At 39.7% G+C, this 20,732-nt stretch overlaps 2 protein-coding genes across 3 annotated transcripts; one reads left to right on the forward strand and one right to left on the reverse strand.

Annotated features, from left to right (window-relative positions):
- Positions 1-49: 49 nt before the first annotated feature.
- Positions 50-16,142, forward strand: slc26a5 (solute carrier family 26 member 5). Of its 2 annotated transcripts, none has more exons than XM_058066164.1 (18): positions 50-218; positions 861-1,092; positions 2,358-2,497; positions 2,725-2,835; positions 4,975-5,153; positions 5,768-5,932; positions 6,016-6,251; positions 7,790-7,937; positions 9,360-9,473; positions 10,623-10,700; positions 10,867-10,962; positions 11,054-11,160; positions 11,467-11,536; positions 11,627-11,719; positions 13,980-14,084; positions 14,278-14,481; positions 14,618-14,672; positions 15,389-16,142. In XM_058066164.1, exons 2-18 carry the CDS (start codon positions 893-895, stop codon positions 15,541-15,543), a joined length of 2,256 nt encoding a protein of 751 aa, XP_057922147.1. In that variant the 5' UTR covers positions 50-218; positions 861-892; the 3' UTR covers positions 15,544-16,142. The 2 variants fall into 2 exon arrangements, with proteins under 2 accessions (XP_057922147.1, XP_057922148.1); XM_058066165.1 differs by having other exon boundaries at positions 58-218; positions 904-1,092.
- Positions 16,143-16,278: 136 nt separating this feature from the next.
- Positions 16,279-20,655, reverse strand: psmc2 (proteasome 26S subunit, ATPase 2). Its single transcript, XM_058066168.1, has 12 exons — positions 20,479-20,655; positions 19,735-19,772; positions 19,556-19,637; positions 19,302-19,401; positions 19,079-19,210; positions 18,730-18,802; positions 18,518-18,613; positions 17,579-17,743; positions 17,405-17,492; positions 17,111-17,313; positions 16,623-16,719; positions 16,279-16,534 (listed from the first exon to the last, which is right to left on the reverse strand). The coding sequence occupies exons 1-12, from the start codon at positions 20,546-20,548 to the stop codon at positions 16,377-16,379; spliced, it is 1,302 nt and encodes a 433-aa protein (XP_057922151.1). The 5' UTR covers positions 20,549-20,655; the 3' UTR covers positions 16,279-16,376.
- Between the last annotated feature and the right edge of the window lie 77 nt (positions 20,656-20,732).

Here is a 20,732-nt window from a genome sequence, read left to right on the forward strand (position 1 = left end):
GTGCGCTAAGCAAGGACACCAGAAGCGGAGGTTAATTTCCCGACCGAGTGCTACGTCGTCTTAGAGAGAGAGAATCTATGTGCTTGCGCAAAATGGCGGTGCCCCCATATTTACTGTTCTCTGGCCACAGTACGTTCAGTTAAAGTTTAACCAGAAAGGTCATTCATTTAAGTTCACATTTCGCCGGCAGCATCCTCACAAGCGCCGGAGGAGAGGAGGTAAGAACATGTCTTTTCTATCACCTTTAAAAAAAATATTATAAAGTGTAGAAAGACAAAATAATGATGTAATGTTTATTTGTGTTACTTCATTATTGTTATAAAGCTAGCTAACGATGTGATGGGAAAGTACTACAACCTGTGGAGCACAATTGTTTTAAGTTAGATGAATAGCGTGCTATCCCATAACCATTGATCACATGATTAACAAAGTACCTCGTGTTTGCACGAGCAGAAATGATGTCCCACAGGGAACACTTTTAGGTCATTCAGTGATTTCTCAAATAGTGGGGTGGGAGCCCCCCGGGGGCGGTGTCAGGGGGAATTGAGAACCAGGGAATATTTTCAATATTAGTACACACCAGCGTACATGTATGAATTTATCATAAACATGCAATATGACTCTTGAATACGCTTGTATGCTTCACTATTTTGCTGCATTTGGCTAGTTCAGTCTTTACAGTACAGATAAATAGATTTATCTCAATAGTATTCCAAATCATGCGTCAGCAAAACAAATTCTGTCCGCTAAGAACCACTAGCTTATTGACTGTCATTATTATCTATGGATCTCCACCGTCATAAAAGCCCAACATGAATCCAGATAAGCACAAGTTATCTTTGTTGTCTTATCTTTTTAAGCCAAAAAGACAAAGTCTTGCCTTCATAAATAAATGTGTCAAAGGAATGAGGATGGGCAGGAAATAAATGGAATGGAGCGAGAGGAATTGTCTGCAGTGCAGGAGCAGGAACGCATGGACGTGTTGTACAAAATCCAACGTCCGGTCTACAATGAAGCCCACCTCAGATCGCAGCTTCTCCACCGCAAAGAGAGAACGTCCACCTTGGGACAGAAGCTGGCGCTGTGGTTCCAGTAAGTCGATGATTAAGCATTATGTGTTACAGTAAACCTCGGATATATCGGATTCAATTGTTCCCACTGGTTTTGTCCGATATAAGCGAAATCTGTTATATGCGTATACCGGAAAATGTCCATTTTACGCATATATCGGATTTTATCCGTTATAAAAAGGCACTTCCTTGACTATGTTTCCAATGTACTTGGACTGGGCAATGAAAAGAGACGTAAGGTAATGAGAATTGAACTTTATTGGACTCTGAGCATAACAAATTGTTAATTAAGCTAGGCCCTGTTACGCCCGTCAGGCCTACGTTATTTCCAATAGTGAGGTTAAGATCTCATTCACTGCTGTGCTAGTATTATTGACGTCACTCACTTTTATATTTGTCCTAAATCTGGAGCCAGGAGAAAGACAATAGCCAGTGACATCAACAAGATTAGCATAACGATGCGGCCATCCGATATATGCCAGGGAAATTTGGATGTGGTTGGTAAGATACCTACTGGTCACTAACCCTAACCCTAACTCGCAAACTAGAAAGCTAGCGACCTAAACGGTAGACTTCAAGTTATTTCTTTTAAACTTAAATAGCCAAAAACTTACCACTTCCACACGGATAGGGAGGATAAGTACAGTAAACCTCGGATATATCGGATTCAATTGTTCCCACTGGTTTTGTCCGATATAAGCGAAATCCGTTATATGCGTATACCGGAAAATGTCCGTTTTACGCATATATCGGATTTATATCCGGTATATGCGTAAATGGAATTTTATCCGTTATAAAAAGGCACTTCCTTGACTATGTTTCCAATGTACCTGGACGCGCAGGCAACGCTGCAAACGCTGCAAATGACGTCGTATAGCGGCCTGTCACGATTCGGCGAATCGGAGCGCCACGATGCGGCCATCCGATATATGCGAGGGAAATTTCATGGAAATGCATTGGAACGGGACTGGAGATTTTGTCCGAAATAGGCGAAATCCGTTATAAAAAATCCGATATATGCAATGAATTTTTATTGGAAATGCATTACAGAAAAATCGGTTCTTTTTTATCTGTCCGTTGTGAGCGAATTTCCGATATATCCGAGTCCGATATATCCGAGGTTTACTGTATTATATCATATATTGGTTAGATTCTTTACATTTGTAAACTTGACCCCCATACTTTATGTACATTGGAACCTCCTAAAGTTGAACAGATCAGTGTTCCAACTACTCACTCTTTATTGTATGTTTTACCCTGCAAATAAAAGATCTTCTGTTATTATAGGTGTTCGTCTCAGCGGGTAAAGGCTGCAATTTTGAGCTTCTTGCCTTTTCTCACGTGGCTGCCAAACTACCCGGTCAAAGAATACCTGTTCCACGATGTGGTCTCGGGTCTCAGCACAGGAGTTGTGCAACTCCCTCAAGGTCAGCACCCTTCAGTCTGCGCTGAGCTAAGCTTGGGATCATCTGGAGTAGCAATGAATAATGTTTTGGGGCCTGTTGCCAACTCCCGAGGTGCTGCTTGTTGCACCCTGTTGTTTTTTGTTTTGGTATCTTCTTCGCTCAGCGGTTGTAAGACCTGTTTTTTTTTTTTTTTTGCTCATCGAAATGTAGAGTTTATTGACCCCGGGTATCTCTCTTTTGGATCACAGGTCTCGCCTATGCTATGCTGGCTGCCGTGCCTCCAGTATATGGTCTTTACTCCTCGTTCTACCCGGTCTTGCTCTACGTCTTCTTTGGCACATCCAGACACGTATCAGTTGGTGAGGAATACATCCTTTTTTCATTGATAGGAAGTCATTTTCACTTGGCTATCTGTCTCAATCGGTTGGGTTAGCTAGAAAAAACAGTTAGAGGGATAGATGGTAGATAGATGAGGTGAGAAAACAGGAGAGTCTTTATCTCAGTCCAAGGAACAGGGAGGCAAATCCGTGATCGGTATCAGGAGAATGGGGTCATCTCTAACGATATGCTTGCAAAAAGGTGACTTTTAAATGGGCGTCTGCCCCCGAGATTGAGTCGGGGAGATGGTTTCCGTGACAGAGGAGCCTGATAACTAAAGGTTCTACCCGACATTCTACTTTTTTAAAATTTCCAGAAGTCGAAAGTAGGCGTAAAAACCGGGAGCGCAGGGTTCTACTTTGACCTCAGTTCTAGGTTTTACAGGTAACCAGTGCTGTGAGGGTAATGCAGGTGAAATATGATCTAAAGAACTGATGACAGTGTTTTGGATCAACTCTGGTCTTGAACTCATTCAATTCCAGGCATTTTTCAAATACAGATGATTTTTGACTGATTTTTCAAAGCATACATAATATTGTGTCCTTGGGCTATATACATATGATATATCCCAAAAGAAAGATTAGACTCATTTTTTATCGGGGAAAAAGTAGTTAGCTTCTACCTTTTTTTGTTGTTTAGTAATCAGCAATAGAACATAGGTAAAATAACAAAAAAAATACTTTTTTGTGCATTTCAAGCATAATTTTATCCATATGTATTTAGCCAAAGTGTCTCAACAAACACAAAAAAATGATTATTTTACATAATTCTTTAACAAATATAACGCCGTGAACATTTTCAAATTGTCACATTTGCAACTGAACTGTGTGTGTGTGTGTGTGTGTGTGTGTGTGTGTGTGTGCGCATCGCATACATATGCATGCTTTAAAATTTCCCTCCGGTGCATAACCTCCTTTGCAAAACACGACAAGAAGCCTAATCACATGTGTGTCTCTCCGGCATTAAAAACATAACCAATAAATCTTTGGTAGCAAATGAGTTAAAGATGTCTTCCAGCAACTTATTAACAGCAAATTACAATAATCCAGCCCGGAGGTCATAGAAGCATGTTTTTCAGCATCTGGTGGTGATATTTTGACATTTTGTATATGGGAACTAAAGGAAAGATCCTGAACAAAAAATGACACCAAGGTTTCTGAGTGTATCGTTGGGGGTGAATGTAAGACCACCGAGTGTAGTTATAGCACAATGATTTCAGTTTGACATGAATTTATAGTAAAAAAAAAAAAAAAAAAAATGAGGTCATCCACGTCTTGACGTCTTTAAGACACACCCGGTGTTTGGACAACAAACTGGTTGGATGAAGTTTCAAGTTAAGGGACATTTAAAGGCTGAACAGTACAGGTCTGAGCACGGAACCTTGTGGCATGCCATGACTGACCTTCACGTGTATAGAGCAGGGGTGGGCAAACTACGGCCCGGGGGCCACATGCAGCCCACCAAGCGTTTGAATCCGGCCCGCCAGTTGCTTTCTAACTTTTAACATACGTACATGCTGGCAACATGACTTGCAAGTCGGATGTCTTATTCAGTAAAAAAAATATTAATAAAAATAAAAAAAATAAAAATGTAAAATTAGTTTGTAGTTTGATGTGGTCTGATGTTTAAAATGCTCCAAAAAAGGATATATGGAACATATTTAAAACATATATCTAATAGTCTGACACTTTTACAGATAAAATTATACAAATAGGTAAATAAATAAATATATAATATAATATATTAAATATAATATAATTGATATATATAATATAATTAATAATAATCATATAATTATAATATATACAGATTAAATATAATATAATAAATAAAATTTGACAAATAATTCAAGGTGGACTGTTAAAATTATAAGCATATACATATATACAAATAGAATATATACAAATAAATAAAATATATAAATAATGAATATATAAAAATATAAAGATAATAAATATATTATATAATATAATTAATATATATATTAAATATAATAAATAAATACAATAAGACAAATAATTCAAGGTGGACTGTTAGAATTATGAGCGTAAAATAGTGTGTGTTATAAAAAAATATATTCTATTCAATCAATCAAATGTGTTTTTTTGTGTATTCCGCAGGCACCTTTTCGGTTATAAGTCTGATGATTGGCAGCGTAGCAGTCCGGGAGGTTCCAGATTCGATGTTTTCCATGTCGCCTACAAATAGCTCCAACGAGACCAGCATTCCAAATGAGGAACTTCGTGACAGGAGGATCCAAGTGGCTGCGATGCTCACATTCCTCGTGGGAATCATCCAGGTAAGTGCACACATAGGGTGGGGTGGGGGTGGGGGTGGACGTGGGAGTGGAACCTTTTTATGTTGATAACCGTCATTTTACATTTTTTATTTATTAACAGTGACAACTGAGTCAATAAATAGTTGGCACTTAAAAATAAAAAATGTCTTCCACATTATAATCCCAGATAGTTAAAAAAAAAAAAAAAGACGACTAACACTTCTCAAAATGGGAAAACTGATTTTTTTTGTTTTGATACATTGTTATAGTGAAGCCCGTTGATGTCAACAACCTCTTATGTTGACCAAATCACCAAGTCCTGATCCACCATGTTCTTCTTTTTGGTAAAAAGTGCATGCCGAAGTCGATGCCGCTTACACTGTTTTTGGAGCCTATCCCGGTTTCCTCCCACGTTCCAAAAACATGCTAGGTTAATTAGCTACTCCAAATTGTATGAATGTGAGTGTGAATGGTTGTTTGTCTATATGTGCCCTGGGATTGGCTGGCCACCAGTCCAGGGTGTACCCCGCCTCTCGCCCGAAGACAGCTGGGATAGGCTCCAGCACCCCCGCGAATGAATATTCATTAAACTAAAACTGAGTCACTCGTCTGCCTTTTATTTTTTCCCTTTCCAGGTGGCTTTAGGTTTTCTCAGGTTTGGCTTTGTGGCCATCTACTTCACGGAGCCCCTGGTGCGAGGCTTCACCACAGCCGCCGCCATGCATGTGGTGATCTCCCAGTTAAAATACCTCCTCGGAGTGAAGACAAAGCGTTTTAGTGGGATTCTCTCTGCTGTTTATGTGAGTTGACACATATACAATTACTGCATGGCGATAGAGTATCGTGTTTGTGTTCAACGTTGCCATCCTCTCGTTTATCACAGAGCGTCAAGGCCGTCCTCAGTGACATAACGAGCACCAATGTCACCGCTCTCATCCTGGGCCTTGTGTGTCTGGTTTTGCTGTACGGGGTCAAACAGATAAATGAGCGCTTCAAGAAGAAAATAGCCATTCCTATCCCCGGAGAGATTATCGTGGTCATTGTGTCCACCGGGATCTCTTATGGCATGGCATTGGCAGATACCTACGACGTGGATGTGGTTGGTGAGATTCCAACTGGGTAAGTGCTCACGTTGTTTTGACATACGTAGCTGTCTGTCTACTAGTTCAGTTAAATCACGTCTAAGTCAGGTCGGGTTATGTCATGTCCGAAGGGCGTCAATCACTGCCACTACCAAACACAAATTTCTCCCAAGACTCGCCTCATTGAACCGCGAGACCCGACGCACACCGGAAAGGACTACTACACCGGAAAGGGGACGGTCCCCCTAAGAAGGGAAATTTGTGCGCAAGTAGTGTTCAGGTGACATCGGAGTGAACCAAGTCGCAAACAGGGTGGTGCTGCACCCCTATTGTTGAGTGGGTACGCCCAAGGGAGGGGCGAGACTATTTAAAGCAGGGGTCTCAAACTCAATTTACTTGGGGGCCACTGGAGCTAGGGTCTGGGTGAGACTGGGCCGCATCAGGTTTTCCAAAAAAAAACAAACGCATTTATTAAAAACAAAAACATTTTAAAAACTTCGCTTTGGTTCCAATTTTCTACAATAAAAGCTCTGATAAAACATTCCACTGTTCTCAAATATCTTACTTTTTATTTTTCTACACAAAATAAGATGAAAAATAAATAAACAAATCAAGAATAAAGAATCAATCAATCAGTAATAAATAAATAAATATAATAATAATAATAAAACGGCAAATAATAAAAACTTTTTTTCATATTAAAATGAACAAAGCATTATTAGAGCCCTGTAGACATGACAAAACACGACTATAGTCACATTTATACTCTTTTTATTTACAACATATTGCGCAACTGCAGGGTCTTGAGACACATGCTAACTCGCAAACTAGACAGCTAGCGACCTAAACGGTAGCCTTCAAGTTATTTCCTTTCAACTTAAATAGCCAAAAACTTACCACTTCCACACGGACAGGGAGGATAACTATTAACAGTTATTTAACCTTTAACATGAACATGAATCAAACGTAATATTTTTTTCTGGGTACATGATACCATACAGCATCCATATCAAACTTGCGCCGGCCGGACTAACATTAAACTTGTGTCCTGCGGGCCACATTTGGCCCGCGGGCCGCGTGTTTGAGACCCCTGATTTAAAGGGACGGTGTCGCTCCAAACGGGGAGAGAGTAGATTGAGGAACATACGAGAGAGAGAGTAGAAGTGGTACAAGGTTACATTTTTGAATTATTTTCTTCTAGATTTGTGTATTTTTTTTTTTTGTTCTTCTGAGCCATCATATTTTTTGTGTTGTTTCTGTAACAAATTAATTTTTCTCCCTTTTTAAATGAACCCACAACACCTTTATTGTTGCAATGTGATCATTTGATGGTACATAAAGATGTAGAAATATCATAACGCTAATAATAATAATGGTCGTCATGGTCTCCAATCATGCTGCTGTGGTTACAGGAGAACATTGGACTGATTTATTTTTTGTACAACCCGGTCTGACCCCCGCGGTTTATGGCTCTTATGTCACATTCCATTCGAGAGCTGGAATATACAGGATGTGTCATCATACCATCATAAATGAGCTACATGTCCTCCTACGTGTTCTCTTGTGTCTTCTCAGGCTCGTCCCGCCTGTTGCCCCGGCGATCTCTCTGTTGCCTCGTTTGGTCACTGACGCCTTCGCCATTGCGGTGGTAGGCTTCTCCATGGGAATCTCTCTGGCCAAAATATTCGCCCTGAAGCACAACTACGGCGTGGATAGTAACCAGGCGAGTTGGAATATCTTAAATACGGCAAAAATGAATAACTATTGGTTAGATCAGGGGTGGGCAAACTACGGCCCGGGGGCCACATCCGGCCCGCCAAGTGTTTGAATACGGCCCGCCCAATCTTTCCAAAGTATTTAATTTAAACTCAACATACAACCTGGCATCATGGCCTGAGCCAATTTCGTTTTTTGACATGGTCTGTTGTTTACAAAGTGCTCCTGAAAAAAGGGACACGGGCACATAATAATAATAATAATAATAATAATAATAATAATAATAATAATAATAATAATTATAATAATAATAATAATTATAATAATTATAATAATTATAATAATTATAATAATTATAATAATTATAAAAATAATTATAATAATTATAATAATTATAATAATTATAATAATTATAATAATTATAATAATTATAATAATAATTATTATTATTATAATTATTATTATTATAATATTATAATATTATAATATTATAATATTATAATATATATTATAATATTATTATAATAATAATAATTATTATTATTATTAGATTATTATAATTATTATTAGAACTATTATGATTATTATAATTATGTTAATGCTAATTATTATATTAATTATATATAATATTATTGTTATATTTGCATATTTTATTATAATAATAATAATTATTATTATTAGATTATTATAATTATTATTAGATTATTATAATTATTATTAGATTATTATAATTATTATTAGAACTATTATGATTATTATAATTATGTTAATGCTAATTATTATATTAATTATATATAATATTATTGTTATATTTGCATATTTTACATAATAATAATAATATAATAATTATTATTTAAATTTTATTGTAATTATAATATATATATTTTTAAATATTTAAATATAAATATAAAATAATAATAATAATAATAAATAATAATAGCAGATTACAATTTTACAGATACAATAATACCAGGTGGACTGTTACGTGTAAAATATATAGTCTGCCCCCCCCCCCCCCCCCCCCACCCCCAATGGATTGTAATTGAGTCATTAAAAAAAAAAGACACTGGTATTCATTCATTTAAAAGAAATAAATTCAGGAGGATTCAGCCACATTGAAAATGAATGAACGAATGAATTCAGGATAAATGATGTCAGACACTTTGATTTTTAATGTAATAATAAAGAATAAATCCACTATAAATGATCCATAGTTTCACCCTCCAAATGCATTTGCTTATTAGTGTCGTGTCTCAATGGACGGTTTTTGTCATCTGACCTAGCATCCTGAGGAACATTTCTCAAATAAACTAAAAGTAAACCATTCCTTAGCATTCAGCGACTATCATGCATGAGAACCATCTGCTTGTCCTGATTTGACGTATACTGTACATCGGTTATTTGGCACTGAACCTCGCTTTGCTTGTAGGAGCTGATAGCCCTGGGTCTATGTAACTTCATCGGCTCCTTCTTCCAAACCTTCACCATCACTTGCTCCATGTCAAGAAGCCTGGTGCAGGATAGCACGGGGGGGAAAACACAGGTAATACACACAGTACAGTACAGTACAGTACAGTGCCATATGTCCCAGTATATACAGTACCATATGTCCCAGTATATACACCTCCATATGTCCCGGTATATACAGCTCCATATGTCCCGGTATATACACCTCCATATGTCCCAGTATATACACCTCCATATGTCCCAGTATATACACCTCCATATGTCCCAGTATATACAGCTCCATATGTCCCAGTATATACACCTCCATATGTCCCAGTATATACAGCTCCATATGTCCCAGTATATACAGCTCCATATGTCCCGGTATATACAGCTCCATATGTCCCGGTATATACAGCTCCATATGTCCCAGTATATACAGCTCCATATGTCCCAGTATATACAGCTCCATATGTCCCAGTATATACAGCTCCATATGTCCCGGTATATACACCTCCATATGTCCCGGTATATACACCTCCATATGTCCCGGTATATACACCTCCATATGTCCCGGTATATACAGCTCCATATGTCCCGGTATATACAGCTCCATATGTCCCGGTATATACAGCTCCATATGTCCCGGTATATACAGCTCCATATGTCCCGGTATATACACCTCCATATGTCCCGGTATATACACCTCCATATGTCCCAGTATATACACCTCCATATGTCCCAGTATATACACCTCCATATGTCCCAGTATATACACCTCCATATGTCCCAGTATATTCAGCTCCATATGTCCCAGTATATACAGCTCCATATGTCCCAGTATATACAGCACCATATGTCCCAGTATATACAGCTCCATATGTCCCAGTATATACAGCTCCATATGTCCCAGTATATACAGCTCCGGCCGCTCAAGTTTTCCATACAACCATCATGGGTTTGAATTTAAGGTTAACAACCTTAAACTGTATTATGGAAAGCAGGAAGTGAACAAATGTAACAGTTACTGATTGTAAAAGTACCAGATGGAGGGGTAGGATTTAATAAGCTTTGCTTCTTCCTACTCCTTTTGGACATGTGGAACTGGGAACTGATTATGGGATGCACTCAATTGGAATCTGATGCATGTTCAAATGAAATAAAACCATTACCATTACCATTACCATTACCATTACCATTACCATTACCATTTACACTGGCTACTTTCTGTGTTAAATGTGCTCAGATTGCAGGACTTGTGGCGTCTCTCCTGGTGCTGCTGGTGATCGTCGCCATTGGTTTTCTTTTTGAGCCCCTCCCACAGGTGGGTGGACTCGGGTCTGGGGCGGCATATGGACTGATGAGATATAGATAATACGATTTAGTATAAGATGGTGTTGCATTTAAAACACTAACAAGAGGATTATTATAGGATGGGATATAATGATATTCTGTTATCAGGAGTATTTTCCCTTTTTTGTGTTCCGTAGACTGCATTGGCAGCCATCATCATGGTCAACCTACTAGGCATGTTCAAACAGTTCGGAGACATCCCGGTGCTGTGGAGAACCAGCAAGATAGAACTGGTCGGTTTTACACAGGAACTAAAAAAAAAGATTGTCATCAAGACCCCAGATTCTGGTAAATATGAACATTCATAACTATTTTTTTTTTCAGGCTATCTGGTTGGTGGCCTTTGTGGCATCGCTGCTGTTAGGCTTGGACTATGGCCTCCTGTTGGCCATTGCATTTGCCTTACTGACCATCGTCTATAGAACGCAGAGGTTTGTCTTTTCAATTTGACATTCAGATCATTATTTATTCTATTTTGACACTTTTACGGTGTAACCTGCTTAAGTTGACTACCTGTCGATGCGGAACAACTCATCAGGTCCTGGTCCACCATGATCTTAGTGCTAAAAAGTGCATTTTTAAGCTGTTTTTGTCGACTTAAAATGAGTCACAAGTGGATGTAGCAATGGCTAGTTTTGGTTTTGGTTATGTCGAGAACCGCTTATGTTGACACGACTTCAACTGGTTCCACTGTGCAAGCTGCATACTCAATTTGTGTTTTTTTTTATATTCTTCAGCCCCAAAAATGTTGTCCTTGGTAGTGTTTCTGGCACGGGGCTGTACTATGATGTGGATGAATATGAAGAGGTTAGTCCGAGACCAGAGACCAGGAAAGACCTTGGAATGGAAACTCTGGAATACCAAGTTCCCATCATCTGTGCTTTGTCTTGTTCCCAGGCGATGGAATGTGAGGGGATTAAGATTTTCCAGTCTACCTCATCAATCTACTTTGCCAACTGTGACCTTTATGTGAGCACCCTCAAAGAAAAGGTAGTCCTTGGCTCCTTGGAACTGTCTGAGTACACAATGTTTAAATGCACCTACAGTATAAAATCTTCCACCATTTTCAGGACGTCGGAGAAAACAAACAATTGATAAACAGCGTGAACTTTTAAAGGTTGAAAACTTGACAGAACTTTAATTATTTCTTAAATGGAAAACAACGAAGCACTATAATAAATACAGGAAAAGGAAATCCTTTTAAAAAAAGTCAGTAAAATTCTCAAAAATGTGAAAACAAACGTGAAATGACATAGTTGACAACGATATAACACTGAAAGTGCAGTGATTTTACATTCTGCCGTGTCGATTAATACTATTGAATAAGTAAAATTCTACCATGCTAAGGGTTAGCATGGTAGCACCTATCTAGATAGCGCCGAGTTAGCGAAAGTGCTAAGGAAAATTGTAGCGATTTTATATGTTTACGTAAAAACTCTTTAACAGGAAGAGAATGGCTTACGTGTTAATAGTTACTATGCGAGCAGCTAGCAAAATAGCACAAAGTACCGGAAGTGCGAAGGCGGTTCCGTTGTGATTTTTATATCACGCCGTGTACTGTAGATAAATACTGTTTAATATGAGAGTGGCTAACAGTTAGCATGCTAGCACAAAGTACCGAAAGTGCTAAGGCGGTTCCGTTGTGATTTTTATATCACGCCGTGTACTGTAGGTAAATACTGTTTAATATGAGAGTGGCTAACAGTTAGCATGCTAGCACAAAGTGCCGAAAGTGCTAAGGCGGTTCCGTTGTGATTTTTATATCACGCCGTGTACTGTAGATAAATACTGTTTAATATGAGTGGCTAACAGTTAGCATGCTAGCACAAAGTACCGAAAGTGCTAAGGCGGTTCCGTTGTGATTTTTATATCACGCCGTGTACTGTAGATAAATACTGTTTAATATGAGAGTGGCTAACAGTTAGCATGCTAGCACAAAGTACCGAAAGTGCTAAGGCGGTTCCGTTGTGATTTTTATATCACGCCGTGTACTGTAGATACATACTGTTTAATATGAGAGTGGCTAACAGTTAGCATGATAGCACAAAGTACCGAAAGTGCTAACGCGGTTCCGTTGTGATTTTTATATCACGCCGTGTACTGTAGATAAATACTGTTTAATATGAGAGTGGCTAACAGTTAGCATGCTAGCACAAAGTACCGAAAGTGCTAAGGCGGTTCCGTTGTGATTTTTATATCACGGCGTGTACTGTAGATAAATACTGTTTAATATGAGAGTGGCTAACAGTTAGCATGCTAGCACAAAGTACCGAAAGTGCTAAGGCGGTTCCGTTGTGATTTTTATATCACGCCGTGTACTGTAGATAAATACTGTTTAATATGAGAGTGGCTAACAGTTAGCATGCTAGCACAAAGTACCGAAGGTGCTAAGGCGGTTCCGTTGTGATTTTTATATCACGGCGTGTACTGTAGATAAATACTGTTTAATATGAGAGTGGCTAACAGTTAGCATGCTAGCACAAAGTACCGAAAGTGCTAAGGCGGTTCCGTTGTTATTTTTTATATCACGCCGTGTACTGTAGATAAATACTGTTTAATATGAGAGTGGCTAACAGTTAGCATGATAGCACAAAGTACCGAAGGTGCTAAGGCGGTTCCGTTGTGATTTTTATATCACGCCGTGTACTGTAGATAAATACTGTTTAATATGAGAGTGGCTAACAGTTAGCATGCTAGCACAAAGTACCGAAAGTGCTAAGGCGGTTCCGTTGTGATTTTTATATCACGCCGTGTACTGTAGATAAATACTGTTTAATATGAGAGTGGCTAACAGTTAGCATGATAGCACAAAGTACTGAATGTGCTATGGCGGCGGTTCCATCGTGATTTTTTGTCATGCCGTGTACTTGATGCTATTTCACAGGAGGAGAATGGCTAAAATGCTAACAGTTAGCATGCTAGCATCTTACAAAACGGCAGTAAGTATTGAATGTGCAGAGGCGATTGCGTCATTTTACGTCATGCCATATCGGCAAATACTATGATGCTAAATGCTAACCGTTCGCATGCTAGCACTTTTCAAGATAGCAGTACTAGCAATACTGAAAGGCGGTTTCTTCATGACTTGTCATGTCGTCTACGTAAGTACTACTCAACATGAGGAGAAAATGGCTACAATGCAGTTAGCATGCTAGCACTTAGCAGTTCTATTATAATGATTCTGAATACATGTACTGTTCCAACCCTGTTTTGGTTCATACCGTAATAAGAATTGTTTTTTATTTTACAGACGGGTGTATACCCAGAACGCGTTCAAGCTGCCAGAAAAGCTCAGAAAAAACAAAAACAAAAGCAGAAGGCAAACATGAACGTGACGCTGAAGGGACATGTTGAGGTGACTTTTTGTTTGTTGATATGGTTTTGGTGCTGGTTACATATGCACTATCCTGCAAAGGGGATCATGAAAAAAAAACATGTAATATTGGCTTGTATGTGTTATTATTATTATATATTATGAAATAAATGTACTGCATATTTCAAATGAATGAATAACCACTACCCAAACTTAATAATGTCATTGTTTTTAGGACAAGGAACAAGGCGTGACCCATGAGGTTTTGTCCTACAACCTAGCAGTAGAACAAATAAACGGGCAACCGCGAGACGGAACTAACGAGTCGGACACTGAGGAGGCGGTCTTCCTTCGCTCTGGCGTCGGCGTCCACTCCATCATCCTGGACTGGACACACGCGAGCTTTATTGACTCCGTGGGAGCTAAAGCCATCAAACAGGTTCTTATTTTACTCACGGTAACGTGCAAAATGAAATGTCTGGACGGAAAGTACACCTTAATACTCTTGATTGAAGATAATTACCACAATACCGTAGTGTCGTATGAAACCTTTAAGACATGGTCTACCTCTGCAGATAATTAAGGACTATGCGGCAGTGGATGTCCGAGTTGTCATAGCTGGCTGCAACAGTAAGTAACGTCTTTGTATATATAATCTGGTCATATTACCCACTCAAGGTTTCATCGTACAAAAAAAAAAACGTAAAACTCATCACTCTGCAACTTAACACTCAAAATGTATACCCCAGAAATATACAAACATGGACCAATATGGGTTTGAGATGACATAAAAAAAATCACAATATGCAAAGCATTTATTGAAGGACAAGCAGCATAGAAAATTGATTGTGTACAAAGGACCCATCGGGAGGCTGACGTTATTGCAGCAACCTACTGAATATGTTGCTCAGATTTAATACATTATGGCAGCATGTTGTTTTCATGGCAAGTTTTTTTTTTTTCATTTTTAACTTGCATTGGTATATGTGTGTATATTTGTCAGGTATACCTTTTGGGTGTTAAGTTGCTGTGTGATGACTTTAACGTTTTTAATAAAGTGTCCATAGTAAGATAACACCATGGTTCAGACTGTTATGGTGTGTGTGTATATAATGACCTTTTAGTACTAGGTAATTAGTACTAGTTCTGAAGTAGAGGAAATCGCACAAGATTAGAATTTAGCCATAAATTAGCCGCATCGCGGCTTTATGGTAATAACAGTTTCAAGTCTGATACAAATGTTCTGCTACTATTAAAGAAACTCGTGTGGGGCAAATAATTTTGGGTTAATAAAAACACGAGGAAATATTGTAACTGTTATGACAATTTTTGTTTGGACCAACCAGGAAGTCTTCTCTCTGAGCTGGATGAGTTGCAGTTCTTCTCCGGAATCGTCAGCCCCGAGATGGTGTTCCCCACCCTTCATGACGCTGTGCTGTACTGTCAACAGTCGCTACCCGCCCGATACGGCAACACACGTCATCCGACAGAAGGGCAGTGAAGATGGTTGGTATGGAATAGAACGATTATTGCACTGGTGATTGCTCTTTTTGCACTCTCAAAGAAGCGCTCCATCGGTTAGTAAGCCTGTTTAAAAAAAAAAAATACACCTCAAATGCAGGGTGAAAAAACAAAAAAAGACTTGTCAGGATTTGAATGAAACTTAAGACAGATGTTACGTATTGTTACCACAGTGTTGCACGGTGATTGTCTGTGTTTAAAGCAGGGGCGTCCAATCGTTATGCTGGAAAATCAAAGCTATGGGCGGGGGGGCCATTTTGATATTTATTTTGCAATATGGATAAAAAAAAAAAGACGTTTTGTATCACCGGTGTGAATGTCATTACATTTTTGTTTATTTTTTCTGTGGGCTTTCTGCGGGCTGCAAACGGTCCCCTGAGCCGCATTCTGGACACCCCTGCTTTAAAGGCTGCAAACGTCCCATCAATTGCAATGCCAACTTTGCTGAGACCCGTTTATGTTGACGCCCCTCAGGCTGACATTGACATAAGCGGTTATTGACAATTGAAAAGACGTTTGTACATTTACTTGTGATTTTACTGTCAGACATACTGTATATTGAATAAAGGATTTATAGCACTTATGGCAATAAGAATATTTGATTCATAGTGATGAGGTTGCAAAGTGTTTGCACTTGCAGGTTATGGAACTAAATTCAGGGGCAATGGAAAAATGAAATATTGGTATTGTTATAAAAAACAAACAAACTTGGAACTATTATTTGGAATACAATTTATTTTAGGTGACAACAAAACAAACAATATTTCTTCAGTTCGCTGCCTTCTTCCACGTAAAAAGCCAAAGCGGGCGAACTTAATTGTAGGTCATGTATCGGGGTGTGGCGCTGAACTTGGCGTAGGACTTGATTACTTTGTTAACGGCCTCCAGGAAGTCTTTCTCTGTGGCGATCTTCCTGCGAGCTCTGATGGCAAACATGCCAGCTTCTGTGCACACGCTGCGAATCTCAGCACCTAGCAAAACAACAACAACAAGAAACATTGGTCACACAACCAATAACATTAACACTGCGGTAAGTCTGCAAGAGGTGGTTCATTTCACCTGTGCTGTTGGGACAAAGGCGAGCCAGCAGCTCGAAGCGAATATCTCTTTCGACACTCATGGAGCGAGCGTGAATCTTGAAGATGTGTGTGCGACCCTGAAGCACAAAACAATGTTAGAGGTTAGGAAACACAACCAATGGAATGGCCTGACTCAAATCCATCCCCGCTACTGCAAATCTCTGCTTTAAATTGACGGTTTAGTTAAATGGTCATTGAGATAGAAAGTGGTTTGATGGCGCCATCTGCAGGGGAAAAATATAATCCAGCAGAGGGCACCATCTCAAGTCAATTGAAAAAACATTTTCCAGCAGGAAGATGCTGTGACAAGATGTCATGTTTTTTCAGTACGATACTGTTTGTCTGTAATTATGTAAAACTGAATTAGAAACTAAAACTAAGCATTTTTAGGGATTTTACGGGAATGTAAAAGACAATATATATGGATTTAAAAAATATATTGGGACACCCCCACTCTACGGTACCCACCTCCAGATCCGGCAAGCTGAACTCTATCTTTCTGTCCAGGCGTCCGGGTCTCATCAGGGCCGGGTCCAGGGTGTCGGGTCTGTTGGTGGCCATTAGCACTTTGATGTTGCCGCGGGGGTCGAAGCCGTCCAGCTGGTTGATGAGCTCCAGCATGGTCCTCTGAACCTCGTTGTCGCCACCGGCGCCGTCGTCGAACCGTGCGCCTGGTTGGTTGAAAAAAATAAAATAAAAATTCCAAAGTGAGGTGGCACACAGCGACACGCCGTCATGCGTGTTACGTGCAACTCGCATCACCTCCGATGGCATCGATTTCATCAAAGAAGATAAGACAGGCCTTCTTGGTCCTGGCCATCTCAAAGAGCTCACGCACCATGCGGGCGCCCTGCAGACACCCAAAACCGAATCATCAGCATTCCCACGTTTAGTCCAATACACCAAATCCCCAATCTCCCCGTCCCGAGCGCTCACCTCTCCCACGTACTTCTGCACCAGCTCGGAGCCGATGACTCTGATGAAGCAGGCGTCGGTGCGGTTGGCCACGGCGCGGGCGCACAGGGTCTTTCCGGTACCGGGTGGCCCGAACAGCAGAACGCCTTTTGGAGGCTCGATGCCCAGATTGACGAAGCGCTCCGGCTGGTGGTAGAAACCCATTCAAGACTAAGATTAAAACCTGCTTTGTGCTTCTGCTAGAAGTGGGCGGATCAATCCCAATATCAAATGTACACACCAAGGAGCGCCATCTGTAATGGATCCATACTAGCGTGATCTAATTGAGTTGTTTTTATCCTAAAATGGCTTCTGTGGTGAGTTGGCACACGTAGTAAATAAGATGTAATCAAGCTGGCCTTTTGGAGGGGTTCCATCCAATTTTTTTGGACAATTTGTGGACTTAATTATACAATAGGAGTATAAAGACGACTATAGGGGTGTTACTTCATGTCTTCATGTCTCTAATGTTAAAAACTGTTTTCAGAACCGGATTTTCATTCATTCATTTTCTACCGCTTATCCTCACGAGGGTCGCGGGGGGTGCTGGAGCCTATCCCAGCTGTCTTGGGGCGAGAGGCAGGGTACACCCTGGACTGGTGGCCAGCCAATCACAGGGCACATATAGACAAACAACCATTCACACTCACATTCATACCTATGGACAATTTGGAGTTAGCCAATTAACCTACCATGTTTTTGGAGAGATGGAATCGAACTCGGGTCTCCTAGCTGTGTGGCCTGCATGCTAACAACTCTTCCAGAATTTATGATATTTTATACTCTTATCCAACAGAGCTGCTGCACTAATTTTTTAGTATTTCTTGACTACAGTGACAATCTAAAAAAAAGGCTTGTTAGTTAATTGTTAGCTAATTACTTGGGCGGAGTAGGACTTTGTGTGTCAGGTGAACAACTCACATGCAGCAGGGGGGTCTCAACCACTTCCCTCAGTTTTTCAATCTGCTCCTTACATCCACCGACATCACTGTATGTAACGTCAGGCTTCTCCTCCACCTACATGGCAACCCAAAAAGGACCACTTTACAGCATCTGTAGTGTAGTATTGTATTACGCGTATCAATCAGCACTTTAAATGCACCATTTTTAGGGTTGGTCTGGTGTGTTTGTACCTGCATCATGGTGACGGTTGGGTCAATTTTAGGCGGCAGGGGGATGTGGATCTGATACTTGTTTCTGTCAACACTGAGAAAACAACAAGGAATGTCATTGTCCCGTAACTCATTTGCTCGTCAAAGACGTATTTATACGTCTTTTACATTTTTTTGCGTGAGAGGCAAAAAGAGGCGATAATGCAACTGCTGCCACTGCAGTTTTAAGCCATAAAAACGTCCATGAAGTGCATGTGATAGGACCTTGGTTACTTTTACATGCATTTACACACTCAATACAAGGTTACGTACTCCGTTGGAGGGGAAACCTGCTCCATCTAGAGATCTGAATCTGAATTTGATTCCTCACCCTACTCTCATGCCCTCCTCGATGTCAGTCGGGGCCACCTGATCGCTTAAGTCCACCACAAACTTGGCAAACTGCTTCACGTTGATGATGTACTTTGGGTCCTCAGAGTCTGCGTTGATGATCTTTGTGCATCTGTTGCAACCGATTCAAACACACAATCAAATCACACGTAAAAGCAATGCTTTACTTACACACAGTAAGAGTGTAAAGAAATGTACTCTACCTGGCAACCTGGAGCGGCTGCTCACTTTGAAGAGTCTGTTTGTCAGCGGCAAGATCCCAGAGAGCCGGCGGTGCCAGACCCGTGTCTGACTCCTTGATACCTGGCGAGATAAAAGCATTAAATGATATTGCTTGAGAAATGTTGGCTAAACAATATGAAAAAATATGCTTATTGTGCCGAACTCAACTGCCACATATTAGCGGTTTCTAATATTTTGGCAGCAAAAAACACATCCAGATGTGTGCATTATTCACCTGTAAGCTCATTGATCTTTTTAAGCAGCTGCTGGATGTCATCTTCCACTTGCTTTATCTGTCTGGAATATGTGCTTTGACCCTGGCATTAGAAGACAAGGATGGGGGTTAAAACAACATTCACAGCGATCATATTTTCTAATTTGTGGAAGTGTGTGCGTGCACGGGTGTTCTCTTACATAGGTCTTCAGCAAAGCGATGTCTCCTTCATCCAAAGCTGTGTCAAAGACAGTTAGGTTTATTTCTTGCAAACTCAATAAAGGTACATTAAAAGTACATGACGTGTTTACACTTGCACAATTCAACATGTCCGAAAAGGAGTACACTTTATTTCACCCTACCCTTCTCCGTGTCTCAGCAAGTACTGATAGTAAAACGAATTGAGAATGTGAAAAATCAATAAACATCATATAGCTAGCAATATTTGTTTGGATTTAACTTCATTTAACTCCCCCAGTTCCGTTCCCACAGTGAACACTACTGGAATTCATTCGTTCCACACATTACACTACAATACCTCACTTGTCTGTAAAAGATAATGTAATAAGAATCTGTATATCCTGTATCTACAAAATAGTTATCTATTAATTAGAATACAATATTATTTTTACTGTTACAGCATCTTGGACAAATGTATATGATTCCAAACTTAGATCTTGATGGCGTACGCGACGTCAAAGAATGTGCGTTTGTGTGCTGGTTATTGAGCTGTATTAAACTTTACAAACTCACACTTTGAAAATAAAAGTTGAAGGCGTTGTTGCAACGGGAAACTAATTTATCTTACGTCAATTCGATGTTTTCTTAACAAGCAAAACATAATTTGCTTAAACGGCCCGAGCTAACTAGCCAGACAGCTAGCTTCACATTCACACTGTTCAGCAAAGAACGTTGGTAGTTTATAAAGGCTTTTTGAAATATACCTCTAATTGGGGAGTCATCCTTGTCCTCTTCCTTTGTTTTCCTCTGGTCGTCTCCTAAATAGTCTGGCATATTTGTTTTAGATTGGTTCCTAAGGACTACGCCGTGATGCTCAAGCAGCTAAATTGTACCATTACACAGCAGCTTTAGATTTCCGTTTGGAGCGGAAGTAACTGTCGGAGCGTTATCACAGGTGCAACCGTATCCGATACGTGTTCCCTTGAAACAATGAAATATACTTATATTAAATATTAAA

Source organism: Doryrhamphus excisus, chromosome 3 (genome assembly GCF_030265055.1).
Source record: "Doryrhamphus excisus isolate RoL2022-K1 chromosome 3, RoL_Dexc_1.0, whole genome shotgun sequence".
NCBI classification, from domain to species: Eukaryota; Metazoa; Chordata; class Actinopteri; order Syngnathiformes; family Syngnathidae; genus Doryrhamphus; species Doryrhamphus excisus.